At 44.5% G+C, this 12,879-nt stretch overlaps 1 protein-coding gene and 1 long non-coding RNA gene across 2 annotated transcripts; one reads left to right on the top strand and one right to left on the bottom strand.

The window, feature by feature from the left end:
• Positions 1-3,441: 3,441 nt before the first annotated feature.
• On the bottom strand, positions 3,442-9,834 carry LOC140609218 (uncharacterized). The gene is made up of 2 exons (XR_012011146.1): positions 9,663-9,834; positions 3,442-4,073 (listed from the first exon to the last, which is right to left on the bottom strand). It is a non-coding gene; the product is annotated as an uncharacterized lncRNA (long non-coding RNA).
• Positions 9,835-9,927: 93 nt separating this feature from the next.
• Positions 9,928-11,871, top strand: HILPDA (hypoxia inducible lipid droplet associated). Its single transcript, XM_072784476.1, is given in 3 exon segments — positions 9,928-10,107; positions 10,948-11,162; positions 11,165-11,871. Coding segments are annotated over 2 exon segments (189 nt in total). The 5' UTR covers positions 9,928-10,107; positions 10,948-11,011; the 3' UTR covers positions 11,203-11,871.
• The last annotated feature ends 1,008 nt before the right edge of the window (positions 11,872-12,879 follow it).

Genomic DNA, 12,879 nt, shown 5'->3' on the forward strand with positions numbered 1-12,879 from the left:
TCAGATAACTGCTGAACGCCTGGTTTGTACAAGGCACAGATTAAAAAGAATATATTTTGGGGGGTGTTCGGGTGGCTCGGTTAAGTCAGTTAAGCATCGAACTTTTGATATTGGCTCAGGTCTTGATCTCAGGGTCATGAGTTCAAGCCCCTCATTGGGCTCCACACTGGGCATAGAGAATACTTTTTTAAAAAAAGATAATATATTTTTAAATCTTCAAATAACCCTTCCTCTCGAAGTAATTACAATCTAACAGTGAAAATAAATGAATAAGTAAAACATTTGTAATATTTTTTTTCATTTGTAATAATTCTTAAGAACAGTACAGGAGGTTCTCTAGATAGAACGTGCTTATCAGCTGAGAGGCAAAACATTGAATGCTATGACATCAGGAACGGATACTTCAGTAAGCAAAAGAACCAGAGTTGGGGGCCTGGGGAGGATCATAGGGCCTAAAGAAAGAGCTGGGAGGGCAGCCCCGGTGGCTCAGTGGTTTAGCGCCGCCTTCAGCCTAGGGTCTGATCCTGGAGACCTGGGATCGAGTCCCATGTTGGGCTCCCTGCATGGAGCCTGCTTCTCCCTCTGCCTGAGTCTCTGCCTCTGTGTGTGTGTGTGTGTGTGTGTGTGTGTGTGTGTGTGTGTGTTTCATGAATAAATAAATAAAATCTTAAAAAAAGAAAAGAAAAGAAAGAGCTGGGAGCCTGACAGACTGGGTGGATTTAGCTGCCTTTCAGGGAGAGGGTCGGGAGGGTTGGGAGGTTGGAGTTGAGTTGGGGGAAGGACTCAGGAGGACCTGGGCCATCACCATTGAGGGGAAAGAAGAGGAGAATTCTGACCAGATTGTCTTGCCCGGCAGCAGCTTCTGCCCTTCTTGGCTGGGATGAGAGGCAGCAGGGCAACCCCCTTGCCCTCCACTAGCTGACTGGGAACAGAGCTATGCAGTTAGTCGGCTGGCAGCAGAAATGTCTGGGCGTCTGTGTCTGGGGGAAAGGTGTCAGCCTGACAGGAAGACAGAGAATGTACCCATGTGTACCCATATATGTAAACACAGGGTATGTGTGCATGTAGCCACACACAGAAGAGGGGGATGTAGATGTTGCAATGATGAATGAAAATAGCACAGAAATCAGGAGAAACCCATTACCTTCCAGGCTTTCACCCCAACTTCCATCTCCCTGATATGACAGCCAGACACCCACCTGCCCCCTCCTGGAGCTCCTGCAGCCACTTGCCCAGAAGCACGAAGCTCTCTCCACTCCATGCCTGGCTGGGTCATGGCTGACCCGGGTGCCCCACTCTCAGCGCACTGTGAACACCAAGACAGGAAGAAGAAAGGCTTCTCCTAGGTCTTAACATTTAATAATTTTAAGATTCCATGAAGGAAAGAGGGAGAAGAATGTCCACATGTGGATTTATTCCAGTTGTTGGATGGGCATAACTTAGTAATCAGCACAGAAAGAGAAAACTCTTAAAATATATGTTTTGAGTTAAGTTTCCTTTTTATTTATTATCTATAGAAATCAGAGGACTAGAGAGCCTCAGCCTTTGTTGAGATGGGGAAAGTTTCTTCACCCTAAATTTTCCTAGGCTTTTTCATTTACATGCTTTCTCAAAATTCATTGAATTTTTCTTCTTACTATATATGCTTATAGTAGAAGATCTGAAGCTATAGGAAACTATAAAACTAATTCATAATCCACCACTCACTCATTTTAAGAACTTCCATAGGCCCTAGACGTGACTCCAGCCCACTAAAATATACTCATATCCCACATTTAAAGTTATTGAGTTGAGTAAAATTGTCTAGTTGACATGTCATATTTGAGGGACCTTTGATTAACTGTTCATTCATTTTAATTTTGCTTTTCAAAAAATTTTGAAGCAATGTATTTTCTCTTCTATATCTCAAACATTTTTTTGAGAGTCCTTGAAAAGTCTGTAGGCCCCTGGCACTCTTTTGTGACTAATGAATTAAAAGGGCTTGCCCAGTGAAAACTAATGTCAAGGTTAATATTTCAGAGTATATCCTATCAGTCTCTTTCTCTCTCTCTCTCTCTCTCTCTCTCTCTCTCTCTATATATATATATATATATATATGATATAAATGACATTTATATATGATATTTATATATGATATTTATATATATCATGGTTAATGTAGATGGGCCATATAGTTTTGAATACTATTTTTTCACAAGATTTTATTTATTTATTCATGAGAGATACAGAGAGATACAGAGAGGCAGAGACATAGGCAGAGGAAGAAGCAGGTTCCCTGTGGGGAGCCCAATGCAGGACTCCATCTCAGGACCCCAGGATCACATCCTGAGCCAAAGGCAGATGCTCCACCACTGAGCCACCCAGGCGTCTAAATACTTTTTTTTCTAACTCTGCATTGTTTATCCGGGATTTCCCAAATGGGGCTTGGGGACAGGAGTCCATTGTGCCTTTGGGACTCACTCCCGCCCATGCTGTAGTTTCTTTCTTTCTTTCTTTTTTTTTTTTTTTCATGCTGTAGTTTCTTAGCACAGGTTCTAGAACCACACACCTCTGAGGTAGAAACACTTAGAGGCAGCTCATTTCCCTCAGCCCTGTGTTTCACAGAAAAGAAAACTGAGGCCTGGAAAAGCAACTTGTCCCAGGTTGGTAGGTAGTTAGCACCAGAACCACACTCAGAATTTTGGCCCCTGGCCCAGGTAGGGGGTGTAGAAGCCTCTGTTTGCATTGGGTGCCCTTTGCCCATCTTTTGGAACTGACTCTACCTTCCATGGGCATCTTTCTCTGGTGCCCTGCACTGCCCTAGCCCTCCCACTCACCCCCACCCCCACAGCAGCCCTGCTCTTGACCCAGTTTCCCCATCCAAACTCCCTTGGCTGTTTTCCCCTCATTGCATATCTCCTGTTGTCACAATGTTGCACAAGCAATTAATTTACAAAATGTTAGTTTACATTTTGAAAGTTTTTTTCTCTAATTATAAAAGTAACACATGCACCCGCAAGAAAATTTTGGAGGAAAAATTGCATAGCTATATCACCCAGAAATAATTGTTAAAATGTTGCACAATTACTAATAAATAAAACCAATCATTGAGGAGCTGCTCTTTTTCTTAAAAAATATTTAATCAAAAAAATATTTAATCATTCAGTAAGTATTTGTTGAGCACCTAATGCCAGGTAACGCTATGGGTTTAAGCATGTAGTTATTGACAAAATAGTTCAAATCCTTATCTTCAAGGAGCTACCTTCTAGTGGGGGAAGACAGATGATTAACATTTAAGTATAAGATAGGTTTGGTGGTATCAAGTAGTGTGAAGAAAAGATGAAGCAGAGTAGGGGAGATGGACAGAATGAGGGTGTGTTTTATATAGGGTGGTTAGGAAGGCCTCCCTGAGAAATGACATTTGATCAGAGTCCAGAAGGGAGTGAGAGAGTAAGCCATTCATTTATGTATCCATCTATTCCACAAATATTTACTGAACACATATCAGACACTGAGGATAGAGTAGAGAATAAAAGAAATATTCCACTCTGGGCCACTAGTCCTCTCCTTCACGGCTAATATGTGATCTGCTCCACCCAATGGCTTGAAGCCTGAATCGTTCAAAAGGTAACAGGAAGAGCTGCCCTTAACATTTTAATATGGACTTAAAATGCCTAAAATTAATCAATATCTACCTTCCTCTCAATAAGACTTGTTCTCTACTCACTGTTTCCAACTTAAAGGTTTACCATTATTTTTTAGTTTGTTGTTGTTACTTTGCCAAAGTAATCATTACTACTAAAAAGGGGTTTACTTTTTTTTTAACTCTTAAAACTTTTTATTTTGAAATGACTTTGGACTTAAAGTTGCAAAGCGAAGCAGTAGAAACAATTCCCAAGTACTTCTCCAGGGTTAGTATCTAGGGTCTTTATGTTGTGATGGTGAAGCCAGGGCATTGGCATTGATACAGCTCTGTTCACGAACCACCAGCTCATTCAGGTTCCATGCAAAGTTCTGGTGCTGTCTCTCCCAAGAGAGGACTGCTCCAATCTCACATGCTGTGCTCTGCTGCCACTTTTCTGCTCTCTTCTAGTCTGGAAAAAATAGTTTTGAGTAGTCATAATTTGTTTTCTCACCATTTTTTCTTGAATCTCACTATTTGCTTCTGGGTTCAGGTTTCTTTTTAAGCACTTGAAAAGTTCCTTAGTAAGGGTCTGTAGTGATTAGTTCTTTGTCAGTGGATGATGTTTTTAATTGGCCTTTCTTTTTAGAGAATAACAGCTTTATTAAGATCTCATTCACATGCCAAAATTCACCCTTTCAAAATGTACAGTTCATTTACAGAGTTGTGCAACCAGCACCACTGCCTAATTTTAGAACATTTTCATCATCCCAGGAAGAAATTCTGTACCCATTAGCTGTCACCCCTCATTCCTCTCTCCCTCCAGGCCCTGGCAACCACTAACCTACTTCCTATCTCTATAGACTTGCCTATTCTGGACATGTCATATAAATGGAGTCATTCACTGTGTGTCCTTTTGTGTCTGACCTCTTTCACTTAACATAATATGCTCAAGGTTCGCTCATACTAAAACATGTATAGTACTTAAATTTTATGGTTGGATAATATTCCATTGTGTCACATTTTGTTTACAGTTAGTGGACATTTGAGTTGTTTCCACTTTTTTGGCTATTAAATACAGTGCTGTTGTGAATATCTGTATATAAGTTTCTGGGTGAACATATATCTTCAGTTCTCTTGGATATTTACTTCAGAGTAGAATTGTTGATAATATGGTGATTCTATGTTTAATTTTTTGAGGAATTGTTAAACTGTTTTCCACAACAGCTGTTTTACATTCCCAACCACAATGTGTAAGGGTTCCACATCCACTGCTTATTTTGTTTTCTTTTAAATTCTCTATATAATTCTCTCTCTCTAGATATATATATTAGATAGATAGTTAGATATAAATATAGATATAGATATAGATAGATCTTTCCTAGTGGGTAGGAGGTGGTATCTCATTTTTGCTAAGATTTTATTTATTTGACAGAGAGAGAGAGAGAGTGAAACAGATCATGAGCAATGGCAAGAGGGAGAAGCAGACTCCTCACTGAGCAGGGAGCCAGTTATGGGGCTCAATCCCAGGACCCCAGGATCAGAACCCAAGTCAAAGACAGATGCTTGACTGGGTGAGCCACCCAGGCACCCCGGTATCTTGTTTTTAAAAACTATTTTACTTCTTTATTTTAGAGAGAGAGAGAGAGAGAGAGAATCTCAAGCAGACTCCATGCTCAGCATGGAGGCTGATGCGGGACCCAACCCCAAGACCCTGCCATCAAGAGTAGGATGCTTAATGAACTGAGTCACCCAGGCGTCTTGTTGGTATCTCATTTTGTACGTTCTTTCTTGGGAGTCTGTTTTAACACAAACTGTAGCATATTATACACACACTATACGCTTAGCTTTTCCACTTATTGTATTGTGGAGATCACATCAGTCTGTGCAAAACCCTTTATTCTTTTGGCTGGCTTTATAGTAACCCACTGTATGATCATGCAGTCCTGGTACTGGTCACTCACTTAACCAGTTCCTATTAATAGGCTGCTCTGTTTCTTTCCAATCTTTAATATTACAAACAGTGCTGTAATGACTGCCTCTATATACTCCATTTTCTATATGCAGGAATTTGTCTGTAATGATCATTTCTAGATATGAAATTCTAGGTTAAAGGGCATATGCATTCTTTTGTTTTTATAGCTACTATGTAATTGATTTCCATAGAGAGTGTACCAATTTATACTCACCACCTTGGCAAAGACATGTTCTTTAAATGGAACCCAGATCATAAGACCAGATTTGTGAAGATATTATATTCTTAGTATGGTACTCCTGTGCGGGCTGACTATGGTAGCACTTTTTTTGAGGGGCTTGGGGTAAGGATATGGTTCATTAAGGAGCTTTCCTTGATTAGCAGTTCCCAAGGAGAAGATAGAACTTATAAAGGGTTTTTCTTGAGGCCCTGTCTACCTTTCTTTGGTAGAACAATGGGGACTCACTGAATATGCCGGGTAAGATCATTTGTTTATATATTTCTCCAATCAACAAATATTTATTGAAAGCCTACTATGTGGTGCTAGGTGCTAGGATGAAATGAAGACAAAATTAGACCAGATACTCCTTTCACTGATGTTTTCAGGCTTTTAAGAGGGAAGCAGACATTACTACAATCAAGGGTAAGGTAACTAACAGTGATGGAAATGTATGTCATGCTACTGCAGCCTTTAGCAAGGATCTGAGGGGTCAGCAAAGGGGTCTCAGAGGAAATATGGTTTTTGTTTTGTTTTAAAGATTTTATTTACTGGGCAGCCCCAGTGGCGCAGTGGTTTAGTGCCGCCTGCAGCCTGGGGTGTGATCCTGGAGACCCGGGATCGAGTCCCACGTCGGGCTCCCTGCATGGAGCCAGCTTCTCTCTCTGCCTGTGTCTCTGCCTCTCTTTCGCTCTCTCTGAATAAATAAATAAATAAGTCTTTAAAACATTTTTTTTTAATTTACTTATTTAAGAGAGAGAGAACAGCTGAGTTCCCCAGGCAGCCCACGGAAACATATTTGAATTGAGATATGAAGGATGAGTAAAAGACTAGCTCGTGTGGCTAACAAAGTGGGAAGACACTCATACCTGCCACACAGGGTTGTTATGGGAGTTCAGTTAAATCATATTATGTAAGACATTCAACAAAATGCATGGCAGGTGCCAATTATTTGGAAAATGCTTACTTTGCTTCCAGTCTTCCACTCACTCATGGTGAATTTGTTAAACGATCCCCAAGCGGACCACTGCCACCCTAGCCATGCTCTTCCTTCATATTTCTCTCCCACCCAGTTCCCTCTCTTCCTCTATTTCGGGGCTCCCAAGCACTGCCGTATGTTCACAATAGTCTACCCTTGGAGCTAATCAGATTAGTAACCACCATTTATTTTGCCCTTAATCTATACTAAGTACGTTACATCCATTATTTAAACTTCCTAACAGTCTAACCTACTAAGGTTAGAACTATTATTACTCCCATTCTTAAAAAAGTTTTTATTTACTTATTCACGAGAGACACAGAGAGAGATACAGAGAGAGAGGCAGAGACACAGGCAGAAGGAACAGCAGGCTCCCTGCCAGGAGCCCAATGTGGGACAGGATCCTGGGACTCCGGGATCACGAAGGCAGACGCTCAACCACTGAGCCACCCAAGCATCTCATTACTCCCATTTTATAAAGGAAGAAACGGAGGCAAGCAGAGCCCAAGGACAATAGGTTGCAAATTGCAGAGCAGGACTCATGCTCAAGTCTAATTTTTTTTTTTTAATTTAAAGGATTTATTTATTTTTAAAGATTTTATTTACTCATTTGACAGAGTGTGACAGAGCACAAGCAGTGGGGAGCTGCAGAGGCAGAGAGAGCCCCATGCAGGGCTCAATCCCAGGACCCCGTGGATCATGATCCAAGATCAATTCATTTTTAACCATGACCCCTATAGTGCCTTGGGTTGGCAGTTATCTTTTGCAGGTCTTATTTATCCAACTAGATAACAACCTGATTTAAGATAAGAATTTGCCCCTAGGGGCACCTGGGTGATTCAGTTGGTACAGAATGTGACTCTTGATCTCAGGTTTGTAAATTCCAGCCCTGCACTGGACATAGAGAATACTTAAAAAAAATATATATATATATATATATATATACACACACACACACATTCAAGTGGTTTAGTAAAATAATAGCCACTCCTTATGGAGCATCTCCTATTTATCTATATATTATTTCCCCCATTTTATAGATTAGGAAACTAAGGCTCCAATAGATTAATTAACTTGGCCAAGGTGATGGAGATGGGACAAGAGTCCCGATTTAGATATGCCCAGTTCCTACCCAAAGATGACAACCAATAATATTCATACCTGGTACAAGGGAAGCACAGGGCTACATTCACCTAAACCCTGGTTAACTTCAGCTGGTATGACATTTAGGCAATGACAGTGACTATAGGGAGAGAGGGAATTGTTGAGAGGTGCCCATGTCTTACTTCTAGCTGTGTAAACATAAAAATTGAGAGCTCACAATAAGCAGAGCCCAAAGGATTATTGTGGAATTCCTGGGTTCACGTGCCAGACATAAGCTACTATGACCAAAGCCCCTCTTTGGGAGTTTTGTAATGGATAATACAGATAATGTTAACACTCATGGAATGTTTTCTTTGTGCTTTACAAGGATGAATTCATTTAACTTCCAGTTAAGGGCTGCTATTATTCTCCTTTAACATCTGAGGAAACTGAAGTACAGCAAGGTTAAAGGATTTGCCCAAAGCACCCAACTAGCAAGTTGGGACATCTGGCAGTGTGATTTCAGAGCTCTAGCGTCTCCTCACAACAGTGCAAGAGTTGCTGAGTCCGGCACAAAAACAGTCAAAACTCTAAGGAAAGACCAAAAATTCCTGCGGTCTAAGTAGAGAGGTTAGTTTATAAGTGCCTGCCTGCCAGCACGTCTCCATCCCCAACTTTCTCCTTTTCCGACTCACTCCTCCCAGAAAACAAGACCACAAGCACAGAAAGTAGGGGAAAGGTCGCAGTTGGGATTTGGCTCCTCCCTTCCTGCTCGTTTGTTCGTTCATCCTTTTTTTCTTTTTTTTTTTTTGCAAAATCGCAGAGCCTATGCAGAAGGCTCCGGGTTCTTTCTTACGCATCCAGCCCCCGCACTTGCCCCTGGCACATGGGACCGCCAGTCCCACAGCTCTGTGGCCCTGCTTGGAGTCACCTTCCCCCCGCGCTGTGGCCAAACTGCCATCCCCAGGAGGAAAGCCGTGAGACCATGACAGCCCTTCAGTGTGGAGGCTCTTCCCAGGGGCCTTCCCGGCGTCTCCCTAGGACTCTTATTTTCTGAGATCTGCTCTCACAGCAGAAGGTCTACATTTCTCCGGTTTCCTGGGGGGTGGGATTGGGGGGTGGAGAGGTGCTTTGTAAGGTTTCTCAGCCCGCAGATCTGGGGATGAGGCTGGATTGTCACCTCCTAGCTCTTTGTTTCAATCTGAAAGTACCTTTAAAAAATTATCAAGTGGGGGTTCCTGGGTGGCGCAGTACATTGTGTGTCTGCCTTAGGCTCAGGCCCATGATCCCAGGGTCCCTGGCATCTGGCTCCGTGGTCCCTGCCCAGCGGGGCGTCTGCCTCTCCCCCAGCTCATGCTCTCTCTTCTCTCTCTCAAATAAATAAATACAATCTTTAAAACCTGAGGCCCAGTGAGTACAAAGTGACTTGTCCGTGTGCATTCAGGCACAGACGCCAGGGCCAGCTGAGTATTTCACATGTTCTCACATATGACAGACATTCCTGGAGGGCGGAACTTAGTACGTTGTAAAAGGGCCTCTCGTCATTCCAGTGGTATCGATGGTAAACTAAATGTCGGGGTTTGGAAGGGTTGAGGAATCTCAGTTCTCCTAGAAAGTGAAAGTCAGCTCTACAGTCGCTGGAATTTAAATACTAGGAGTAGGGTAGGGGTGGGACCTGTTGCCTTCCGGCGATCCTTGCTTCGTGGAGGGTCTGGGGAAGACGCCCTCCTCCCGCCCCGCCCCGCCCCGCCCCGCCCCGCCCGCGGGCCTCTGGATCTGGGCACTCCAGGTAAGTCTTCCAGTCCACCTGGTAGGGCGTAAATGGGCTGATTCCCTCCGGCTTCCTGCAGCAGGAAGAAGGCAGTCTGGGTTCACACGCACGCAGTCCCACTGCCGACCTCAGTGACTCACAGACCCCAGGCGGACGCTTTCCGAAACTGGTCCGACGGGAAGCGCGGCGCGGCACGGGGCGGGGCGGGGCGGGGGCGGGGGCGGGGGCGGGGCCACGGACGTGCGTCGGGGCCAGTGCGTGCGGCCCGAGTGCGCGTGCGCGGGCTCGGGGCGGGGCCGCGGCTATAAGTGGGCGGCGTGGGCAGCCTCGCTCAGCTTCGCGCCTACGGCTGCGCCTTTGCGTCGGGGAGTCGTCTGGGCTGCGCGCTGCGCTTTGGCGCTCTCGGGACGTGACTTGCCTGCGGACTCCTGCGAGACCCGCTGTCTGGCGAGCGGGCCGCTCCTGGCCCTTGCTCCTGGAGGTGAGCGGCCCTGTGGGCTTCCCCGGCTTTCCGCCCCGCGCCCCCGGCTGGACTCGTCCTCCCTGCGCCTCCACCTGGGTGCGGAGTCAGCCGCTCCGGCCTTGGCTTCAGAGATGGCCTTGCGTTCCATGTGTCTCTCTTCGTGCTCTCTAGCGCCGGGTTAGGCGTCCCCGTCCGGCCCTGGTCCCACAGCAGCCTTGTTAGCACTTGGCGTGTTGTGTGGCTGCTCGCTGCCTAATTTCTTGCCTAGATTGTAGGGCCCTTGAGGGCAGGGTTCATGACTACCGGGCCCCGTGCGGTACCTTCCAGGGTGCCTAACACGTTGTAGGTATCCAGGGTGTGTTTGTTGAATAAGTGAACTTGATAGATGTGACTGTCTTGTAATTATTTTGGCTTTACCAAAAAGTTGATGATTAACTGGGTGGGACCTGACTGAGGTGTGAGGAGAACCTCTAGGCAGATTGCTTTCTCCTATCCTTACCTCCCCCCCCCCCAAAAAAAAAAAAAAAAAGACTCCTTTCAGGAAGATTTTTGGTCTCTGGACTGTGGCATAGGGGTTGTGCATTGCACCTGGCAGGAGAAATAAAAGGTTTTACTTTAGGAGAAGTAAAAGTTTTAAGGAGTGCTCTTGAATTAGTCCAAGAAGCAAGGCTAGCTCTGCAGCCATGGAGTCTACAGCATAACTATGCTTGGAGAGTCTGTTGCAAAGAACATATCTACTGGTCCCTGTCTCTTTGACGGGCTGAGCCTCACCCTTAGCTCCACAGGAAGACAGAGGTCAGGACTAGATACATGCATATCCCAAAAGGCTGTCGATTAATCTCACCTCTCTTTCCTCAGTATCCAGAGGCCTTCAAGAAGTGACAGCTCTACCGCTCTACAGAGAAGTGAAGTCCTTTCAGCCATGAAGCCTATGTTGAACCTCTATCTCTTAGGTGTGGTGCTGACCCTGCTCTCCATCTTCGTTAGACTGATGGAGTCCCTGGGAGGCATACTGGAGAGCCCATTGCTGGGGAGCTCTTGGACCACCAGAGGTCATACAGCCAGTGCAGAGCCCCCAAGGGCATTCCAGACCATCCATCCAGAGAGGTGTGATAAGACCTCCCTCCACCAGCTATAACCTTGGACCACTGGCCTAAACAGATCCAGGCAGGTGTCCAGTTCCTGGGCAGGCAAGCTCAGAACATCAGTGTTACCAGAACAAACTGTTACCAGGCCCTTGAAGGGCTTCTCCATCTGGATGTTCCTTGCCCTGGAAAAAGAGCCTGTCTAATATACCGGTGTGAGTGGGTTGCCTATAACTGCGATGGAATGATGTCACTGCTCTCCCCAGGGTCTGCTGTATACGTTCTGGTGTCCTTTGCACCATGGCTCTGATGTCTCTTAGGGGCATGTGCTTCATGTTCAGCGGTTGGGAGATGGGGTTATTTTCATCCCTGCTTTGTTAGCTTTTTCCAAGAGTTCCTTTGGGTTTGGGTGTTATGGTCAGTTTATGTGGTGTTCAGCTTCTCTTCCATGAGACCTTGTCTGTGTGTGGACAGCAGTTGAAGTGGTGTATGAGTTGGCATAGGGAGGGGGATGATGAAATAGTCAGTGTCCACCTCCCATTGTTTCATATGGTAAAGTCCTTTCTCTAACAAAGCATGTATGCATGTATATTGGTATGAAGGGGGCAGTGGGATGACAAAGCCTGCTCAAGAATGGCATTATGGCCACCATGTGGCTTAAATTAATTTTTCTAATGAAATAAAAGTTGAATATATATTTCTATGTGTCATGTTGACTTCTGCCCTTGAAGTTAATGGTAGGGAAGGGTCTTCATTCCTAGATTTGGGGTTTGACACCTTAAAAACTCTGGAGGAGAAAAGTACTTAGAATACTTTGCTTAAAAAAAAAAAAAAAAAAGAATACTTTGCTTAAAACATAATGTAGGGGTGCCTGGGTGGCTCAGTGGTTGAGCATCTGAGTCCCACATCGGGGTCCCTGCAGGGACCTGCTTCTTTCTCTGCCTGTGTCTTTGCCTCTCTCTCTGTGTCTCTCATGAATAAATAAAATCTAAAAAATAAAAAATTTTAAATAAAAAAAAAAAGCATCTCAGAGTTGTGAGTTCAAGGCCCTCATTGAGCTCCACACTGAGCATAGAAGCTACTTAAGAAAACCATAAAACAATGTAAATAAACCTGAATTCAGAGGCAAGGGCAGTTGGGTCTGCCCTGTATCAACCAGTTTTCTGAGCCTAGACCAAGAATATTCTAGTCATCTCTTGATTCTCCATTTCTAAAGAAAAATGATTTCTTCTAGCACCCTCACCTTCAGTCTCTGGGGGAAAGAGGACTATCAGTCCAGTAGGCTTTGTATTTTTCCTCCTGTGCTGCTGTTATCCATAGGAATAAGGGCTCAATTTTGATCTCTAGGTCAGCTGGTTAAACGTCCACACTTCACAGACAATTGTTTCTGCTCACTCCTGGATCTCTACAGCTTGGTCTTTACACAGAAATGGAGGGATTTGGGTGGGGGTTTTTTCTTGCCTGTATCCACTACTCCATCTGCTGCTCCATTTCAAGTGCATCCATTCACTCCTCTGCCCATGGTAATATATCCATTCACACTCTCTTGACGTTTGTCATTTCATGTATGGTGAGTTTGATTTACTTTTGCCAAAGAGTAAGAAAGGAGTATGGTGCCTCTGCTAACCCACTTTTGCTTCCTGAGTCGTTCTTGAGCTTAAATGCCACTACTCCAGAAGCCAGTGGTTTGGGTATCACTTCTGTT

The sequence above is a fragment of the Canis lupus genome, chromosome 18, assembly GCF_048164855.1.
Source record: "Canis lupus baileyi chromosome 18, mCanLup2.hap1, whole genome shotgun sequence".
Taxonomy (NCBI): domain Eukaryota; kingdom Metazoa; phylum Chordata; class Mammalia; order Carnivora; family Canidae; genus Canis; species Canis lupus.